This window comes from Orbicella franksi, chromosome 5 (genome assembly GCF_964199315.1).
Source record: "Orbicella franksi chromosome 5, jaOrbFran1.1, whole genome shotgun sequence".
Taxonomy (NCBI): Eukaryota; Metazoa; Cnidaria; class Anthozoa; order Scleractinia; family Merulinidae; genus Orbicella; species Orbicella franksi.
The window spans coordinates 12,763,876-12,772,922 of record NC_138149.1 but is presented as its reverse complement, the minus strand read 5'-3'; the positions used below and the strand labels follow the sequence as shown (position 1 = coordinate 12,772,922).

At 40.0% G+C, this 9,047-nt stretch overlaps 1 protein-coding gene across 3 annotated transcripts in view; it reads right to left on the bottom strand.

Moving 5' to 3' along the window:
- Positions 1-7,129: 7,129 nt before the first annotated feature.
- LOC145486301 (uncharacterized) overlaps positions 7,130-9,047 on the bottom strand; it is a 70,031-nt gene continuing 68,113 nt past the window's right edge. For all 3 annotated transcript variants that reach the window (XM_081464940.1, XM_081464941.1, XM_081464942.1), the window contains one exon: positions 7,130-7,818. In XM_081464940.1, coding sequence (XP_081321066.1) covers positions 7,561-7,818 — 258 coding nt within the window. In that variant the 3' untranslated portion in view covers positions 7,130-7,560. The remainder of the gene's footprint in view (positions 7,819-9,047) is intronic.

Here is a 9,047-nt window from a genome sequence, read left to right as displayed (position 1 = left end):
TTTGCGACTGATGAAGGGGTTTTTGCCGAAACGTCTCTAAAAATACCACACATAAGCACTTTCTGTAAACTTTATCGAATGCACTAGAATTTGAATTGCTCGTTCAAATGACGAATTCAACACGTTCAGTTACGCGGGGTGAAACACTCGACTTGAATGCGAGAAACATTATCGCAAATCGTGTCCAGGACACGAGAAAGGGCAAGGAAAAGGACCGCCCCTAAGGTTTCCAAATTTTTGTTGAAAAACGGGAGTAAAATTGGAGTCGGTATTGTTGGGACAGAAGTCGCGATTCGCTTTGAGCGTGCATCCTCTATAACGCACTTCACTTCCAAAATGCCCTGTTTAAGACATAACTGACGTACATCTTTATGGAGCACTTCAATAAAAACGAAAAGCTCTCAGGAATAGTTGGGTGTTTCAGCAACCGTATCTGTAAGCCGGCAGGACATAACAAAGCTAACTGTAAGATTAGCATTTCTCCCACCTTCATTATATCACTGCTTATAACCCCTCTGCCGTCATGCTAAATGACCGTTTTGATACTAAGGACGCATTATCCCTCTGGACGAACTTGGGCAAACATTTTTAATTCGTCTGGTAATGCGTCTCTAGTATTAAGATGGGCTCAAGACGTATTATGCGTCTAGACGAACTATCTCTCGTAGCGCGTCGTTCAAGACTAATTTCAAAGGATAGTTTGTTGGGTTCGACGATCTGAGAACGCATACTAATGGAGTCATTCCCGCGGGTTTATGTCCCGCGATTTTCTGCGATGCCAGATGATTTCAGGGTTTGGACGCCATTTCGGACTGACTTTGTGGTACGCATGGCCTCGATCTGATGTGATGCCTCGCTTTGAATAAAAGTGAGGCCTTACATCAAGTGCTACCGGTGCATTTCCATGTGCTTTTCTTCGTTCGTTGTTCTACGTAGGAATCTTCGCAGTTTTCTCCAAGGTTAGTGAAGTTGTATTGATTTATCCGAACTCAGTTACTACCTAAAATGCCTAAAGGCCCTAATCTAAGCACCAGAAAGCTGTGTAATGCTGTATTTTCTCCGAAATTGCGTGGGTAACATATCGATTTGTGATCTGTGTCGTCCTTCAGGCGTCAGCTGCTTTTCTCGGCGATTCAACTTCTCTGTGAGAATGAAGTTGCAAGGCTCGACCGTAACAGCTCGAATAAATCAAGACAACTTCATTGACCGTGGGAAAGAGAGCAAATATTCCAACGTAGCACAGCAAAGGACGAAAAGGAAATGGCAATGCACACCACCCAACGATTTTCACTGCAGGTCAGCTTAATAGGCTCTTAATTGACGTAAGCCGGGTGTAAGCTTGCACGTAAACTTTAGTGAAAAACGTCCATGTTTGGAAATAAAGTTTCATGTACTGTTATTCTTTTCCATAGTTATACACAGTACTTAACCTTGATAAACGATGCGCCGGCTAGAGTAATGTGACATGTGATGCCAATAAAGGACACAAGAGTTGAACAATACCCCGAAGAAGACACAACTTGGAAAACCTGGTAGGGGAATGGCATAAATGGGCTTTAGTATGCGCAGCTGTCAAGGGTATGCTTTTCCAGCAGTCTGCTTTGGGTATAGGAATCAGGATCTGGCAAAACAGTCGGGGATCTTGATATAAAAAGAATTGAGTTTCTGATTTTTTTCGATTAAATATAGTATGAAATGTTATTTAGTATGAAATATTAATAGAGAAGGTATTTCTGGTACTCAGCCTACAGTCAGATGTCCAAATACTAACTGAATATTCGCTGCTATAACCTGAAAATGTCATGTTCCTAGCAACACATCCTATCGACATATTGCTAGAGTACCCCCTTCTTCCCCCCCGGGTATCGAACGTACTTCACTAATCTCTGATTACTACTAGTCTAGACGGATAATGCGTCTTTTGCCCATCTTTATACTAGAGACGCATAACCAGACGGACTAAAAATGTTTGCCCAAGTTCGTTCAGACGGATAATGCGTCTTAAGAGTGAATGTCAGTAAAAATCAAAGAAAATCCTAATTCTGATTCCCGATTAAGTAGACATACTTTTCTAACGAAAACAAAACTCAAAAGTTATGCAAATTCAGTGAGGAAAAAAGCTGACCGGTAGTGCTTCAAATCGTCTGATATTCTATCAAAAGACAGTTCAGTCAATAAATTTTAGGTTTACAGTTTTATTTTTGTGGGATCTACAAAGCAATTTTGCATGAACGGCGATCAAAATTCGAGAAAATTGCAATTTAGCCCCTTTGAAATTCGCAATGTAACGCAATGCGCTAAAATAGGTAAAGCCATTTTTGTTTGCTTGAGACAGGGCAGTCAAAGCAGATTGATGTCTTTAACGTTTGAAACGCTTTAGAAGTAGTATTTAACTTAATAGTCGACAACAATTAAAAAAAGGAGAAAAAGGAACACTTAACTTTGAAATCGCACCCTCCTGATCTCTTTAGCTGCCCAGTGTCACGCACGGGCGACTACAAATTTGAAACCATTTGTTCACCGTTCAAAATGAGTCAAATTTTAATAAGAAGATCTTTGTTGTTGATGTGTGAAACCTTGCATTAATAAGAGAAGATTGCCCAGTTAACCTCCTGAACGAAGTAAAAAAGGTCCCAATGGTATATACATATTGGAACGATATTAGAGATTAGCAGCTTTATGCCGTCGTTAGCCAGTGGGAGGTCAGTCTGTTCCCACGAAAAGTTAATGTTGTATCGATAACCAAACTAACAACACACTTATCAAAGAAGAATCGCAGTGAGCCGGATAAGTTAGAAACACGCCGAAAAGACGATGCCGGCCGCCGAGTTCGTTCTTCAATACGGTGGAATTTGTGGCGTAAACAAACGCAGTTACGGTCATACCGCTCATATATTGAAACAAAGATACATGTATCAAAAGCCACTGAAAGTCCTTCAGATTTTCTTGCATTGAGACATGAGTGAAGAATATTTCTGGCAAATGTGTGCGTTTCGAGAAACTGAGAAACTTCTTGGAATCGACGATTTCATTGATTAGGTCAGGAACCCATGACCGGCTTCTCATTAGGTACAGGTCCTGGGGCCCGTTTCTCGAAAGCCCCGGAAACTTTTCAGGCCCGTAAAGTCATTTTTAGTTCATTAGTTCATCGGTATCTTAAAAAGTGTAAACACCTGAAACTTCTTGTATGAAGACAACCTCTGTTCATATTAAGAATATGTGAACAAAACAGCTCTGTAATCGTAAGGTTCGAGATTTTGCTATGGCTTTCCGGGCCCGAAAAGTTTCCGGAACTTTCGAGAAACGGGCCCCAGAAGTTGATTCATGTCACTCAAGGATCTGTTACCCACACGGCAAATAGGAATAAATTCATTCAAGTCCATGAATTTATTTGAAGATTCAGAGCAGTTCTTCCCTGTGGACTCAGGCCAGTGACGAAGTCTTTGATGAACAGAGAGCCAAGAACTCTCCCCAATGATAACAGCCCATATTCCGGTCCATTACTCGCACTTCCCGGATTGTACTTTCAAATCAGTCTGACCAGATAAAAAGCAACACGCCAGTCCTTGTGTTAAAAGTCGAGGTAAACAAATTTAGGAATAATAAGTAAGTAATTTCCGTAGTTTTAACGGTCATACCCGTAGTGACTAGCCAGAAGCAAGGTAGTTCCTGTTCCGATCCTCCCCATGTCACGCACCCTCTCTCAACTCTTTCGTGACAGAGAAAGGGCCAGAACTGAACTAGAAGCAAAGAAAAAAAATTGAGGAGCGCAAGAATTACACCACTGTTGCACACAACATTTTCTTAATTACGTTTGGCCACCTTGTGGCAACATCCAACGTCTTACAGGATATGTTTTCGAATTACAGCAAACCGGTATATAACGGCCCTGTATTAAGCGGCCATCCTCTATTAAGCGGCCAGATTTTAAAGTTCCGATTTATTGCTCATACAAACGCTGTATTTGTTACCTCTATTAGGCGGCCACCTCTATTAAGCGGCCGCAGCCACCCTGTAGCAGTCCTATGTTTGTCTTTCTTTGTTATTTTTATCTGTGGTAAGCGGCCACCCTTGAACGGAAACTAAGCCACATGTCATTTCATGCGGTATTTTATTGTGTTTAAAATGCAATCCATCATCACTATAAAGAAAAACAAGTACAAAGCTACTGTAAGCTGATAATCGGCCGTTAAACATCGTTAACGCTTTCCAGATGTCCGCAATGTATTGAAGCACAGTACCATATCGTTAGACAACGCCCAGTGAGTATTTTTAGTGATCCTGTATATTAAGCGGCCACCTGTATTAAGCGGCCAGTTCCCCAAGTCCCAAGAGTGGCCGTTTTATACAGGTTCGACTGTATTTCTTGCTAAGTTATTTGAACTAAAAACCTTGTTAAACCAGGGTCGAAGACAGGGCTCGTAAACTGAATCGGGCAGTAGTAGGTGGTATAAGATGATCCACAAGACTACGTGATAAAGTGTAAGTGGCATTAACGTTTTCAGAAGTGTAAAACACATTGAAGGTTAAAGATATACCAACATCTCATTAGTGGAATGCGCAGTGGCCTCACAGATAGTGCGCTCACCTCCGGATCCAGCGGTCCGGGTTCGAGCCCTGGCCGGGGATATTGCGTTGTGTTCTTGGACAAGACACTTAATTTACTTTTTTTTTTTTTAGCAGCTTAACTGGTCAATCCTCTATAGGTAAAGCAAAATCTCCTACATGATAAGAGATTGTCTTAGATAGGAATTGACACTACTAGAGCCAACGGATTTACACGTGTTTGGTTTGTAGCATCGGCCAGGTATATCATGCGTGACACAAAGCAGGGAGAGTTGGGGTGTGATTAAGTTGGTTCTACTTATGTCTCTTCGCTATTACAAGCAATTTCTAAGTTAAATACTATTTTTAAAGCGTTTCAAACGTTAAATACATTAATATGCTTGGACTGTGCTGTCTCAAGCGAACAAAAGATTTTTACCTATTTTGACGTGTTGCGTTACATTGCAAATTTCTAAGGGGCTAAATTTCAATTTTCTCGAATTTTGATCGCTGTTCATGCAAAATTGCTTGTAGATCCCACAAAAATGAAACTGTATACATACAATTCGTTGACTGAACTGTCTTTTGCTAGAATATCAGACGATTTGAAGCACTACCGGTCAGCTTTTTTCCTCACTGAATTTACATAACTTTTGAGTTTTGTTTTCGTTAGAAAAGTATGTCTACTTAATCGGGAATCAGTTCGCTCAGAAAACAAAAGAAATGAAAATAATCACTATATCTTGATTAAGGAAGAATCAATGTATGCATTTAAAGTTGAGAACGTTTCGCAGCGATGTGAACGTCTGTGTAGCAAGAAGCTGAAAAGTGTACAATTTCGGATTATCGCGAAGTGAAATCTGAGCTTTTGGTACGGTGACCGTTTTCCGTGAATTTCTGCCGTTATATTGGATATTTCAAAAAACTAACTTGATTTCCTTCATTTACTTACCTAGGCCTTCCAACTGGCAAAATACGAGCGAAATCAATTTTTCGACCGTGGCCACGATCTCTTTGATTTTTAGTGGCAATTACTCTTAAGTCTTAAAGTGATCTTTGTTCAAGTTATCATTCTGTGAATATCAAAATATTCATGTGTGTTACCCCCTTGATGAATATTGCTAAAATCGGATGCTTCTAGGCTGCCGAGCAGCACACCATTTCTAATGAGATCCCTGTATTGCCAGCCACATTTTGTCGGCCAGTCGCGATGATTTTGAGCGTGAGTGTTTCCAGCGGTGCCTGCGTACATGACCTCGGTACGCGCTTGTGGCTTCAAATTGGTTCAGAGCACGTATTCGCATATTAATTATGCCAAATTCAAACTTATTTGTAGCTGGAAACTTTCCGGGTGATATTTATCAAGGTTACGAACGATTCAGGGACATAGGACGGCGTTGTTGTGTAGATCAGATTCTTGCTGAACGAGATCGACATTATCTTGATGCTCTTGAAAGTAAATCAGTCTCTGAATTATCTGCTCACTGTGGCTCGCTGGTTTAATGAGACTGAAAACGCATCCATTCAATATATTTTCTGTCTGAAGTTATTGTTATTGTTTTTCTGAAGTACAAATCGCGGAGAAATCTTATTTGGATTCATTTAGCAGATTTACTGTTCAAAGTTATCATTATAATCATAGACTAAGAGTAGTTTCTGTTTCCCTTACTCTGTTGAGTGTAACACGAGAAAAAGCGCCAGAACGAAATAACTGTGCGAAATGCCGGGGGCGAAAGGCGTGCTTATCGTCTCCAGATTTTTGCGCGGCCATTTCTTTTGAATTTTCGCGTCACGCTCGACAAGGGACTACTCATATCGTTATTAAGAGCAATTCGCGAAGATCTTATATTTGTATCCATTCAGTAGATTTAACGTTTTAAATTCTAAAAATGAGTGTATGCCATTCGTTATGATGTAGTAAGTATTGCCTTCGGGGAGAATCCCATATAAAAAGGACGGGCTGCTCATCGGACATTTTGAACAGCACCCCTAGCTAAGAGGTACTAAAATCCTCTTTTGTGGGCATGGCTTCTTTCACCCCTAAGAGGAACCAATTCTAAAACAACACATTGACTCCTGTGATCTTTTTTCGGCTCAATACCCTAAAAGGTACCGCAAAAGCTCCCGCTGTAGACTTTTCAAGGATGGACACTCTACGAGCTGCCAAAACAGCGTTTTGGTTGCCGTTCTTTTTTTACGGGAGTCCCCCCGGGGTGTTACCCAGTATCTGCTTGCAGCATTTAACGTGCAATTTGTAACCTCTCTGTTTTCGCAGTCCTATTTAAGAGTATTAGCACAAAGGAAGTAGCACACGCGATCTATAATTTTGTGATGATATTGAGTTCAAGGCCTTTTGTACAGTTTGGTGGAAATTGTAGTTCCTTCAGATGTGCTTGGGAAAAGACTTTTGTCCATGTCATTATTGTTTTTGTATGCTTGCATTTCCAACGTTGAATTTTTGAACGGGTTTGTACACAAACCTTTGAAGACAGTTTGCTCTGGCATACACGAATTTGATACGTGCAATATAATAACTTTATCATGTCTGTATTAGGGAATAAATGTTATTACAGTTATCAGCGGTTTGACATACAAACGAGGCAAAAGGTACTCTCATCGACAACGAGTATGCGTCATCACAGTGTTAAAATGTTGTGGACTTCCGAGGCGCAGCCGAGTGAGTTCACAACAAATTTTGACTTTGACAACAAATTTATGACTACTCTGATGACGCATATCGTTGTCGATAACAGTACAGACAACGCTAAACCACATTCGATATGTTTTTTACCACAACATCAACGTCAAAGAAAACGTTTCTTCAGAGCGCGAGCTGAAAAAGGCATCGCGTGACACATTGGCGCAATCAGCGTTATCTGGACTCTTATCGACAAGGGAAAATTAGTCAATTAGATTGCGAGATTAGTAGCCATTGTGGCAAAATTTGCTTTGGATTGATCATCTCAGCCTTTTTGAAAAATCGATTGTTTCAATTAATTATGGCAATGGACATAATTAAAATCCATATGCCCGGGGGCTTAGTTTGATATAGCTGCAGTTACCTTTTAGAAGAAAATGGCCATTTGTTGCATCACAATAACATGATCGAGAATCCAGGCCATACTTCATTGACAATGTGTCAGCAGCAAGACTTCCTCTAGGTGCTATTATCTGAATGATCCCTCCTGCTCCACCACCCAAACGGTACGTGTCACTTGGTTGATGTGCCTGTCCTCCATCCACAATAAGTTTTCCTGTCTCCTTTATTTCTACCTGTTAGTAAAAATCTGTCATTTTATTTGCAACAGCGAATATCCAACTAAACAAACAAAAATTGAATTGCATTGCTTAGCCGGCTGTGTGCTCGGCATCTCTGTCTAAATTTATTTTTGTGTTTGGAAAGTTTCAGTTCGGAAGCATTACGTGTACATATTACCTTTTTATTCTTTTTGAGTTAAATAATCTTAAATAGATAACACCTGTATTCCCTTACTATATATTTTTTTTTACAAAATTATTTAACGATCAGAGTATTATCATTATTATCATCGTTATCACATAGGTGAATGGCATTAAATCGAACATATTGCTCTCAATCATCGAGGGGATAATAGGCAAACTTTCTACTTCTTCGGCCATTGAGACAAACTGAGAGCACGTGAGATAAATGTGACGAACTTACTAGCCGTTTTGTGGGCTTCGTATTAGAACACACGTAAACGGACTGTGTACCCTCAACAACAACAACTTCAACGACTTCATTTGTATCCCGCATCCATTTTAGTAAAGCTTATAAAAATTTACAAAAAAACTGGCTGCCCTAAATAACCATAAGGGGTAGAAAAAAGAGAACCCATACTTTTCATAAAAGCGCTAGAGTGTAACTGACAGTTAGATTATAAGCTCGAGATTTCTATGGGATGATAGTTATTACGGCGTTCGACCTCATAGACTATCAACTCATAGAAATTGAGAACGAATAATTGGAAAATTAAACGAGACTTACCTGTAAGTTGAAGTTTGATATGGATTCTATCCCATCATCACGAAGTGTAGAGGGATCACATGAGATTGCACCATCCAATCCCAGAATGCAAAATTGAGAGAGTTAACAAATGCGACACATAATTGGTCATAAAACCCTGGGTGGGTCCAGACAGAAAATATACAGGGTGGGCATGTGATCCCTTTACACTTCGTGATGATGGGATAGAATCCATATCAAACTTCAACTTACAGGTAAGTCTCGTTTAATTTTCCAATTCTATCCCATCATCCTCAGTGTAGGGATCCCATGAGATGTTGAGAGACAGCATTTGTGAACCCAAATATTCGAACTCAACAAGTTTAATGACCAAGAGAACTATCAAACAGTAAAGACTGTATGATCATGCATGACATATAAACTACAGTGTTCACAATGAACTATTTAAAATAGTAGTAGGATAAGTGCCTTGTTTTTGCCCCTCTTTCTGATAATACTGCACAAAGGTACATTTACT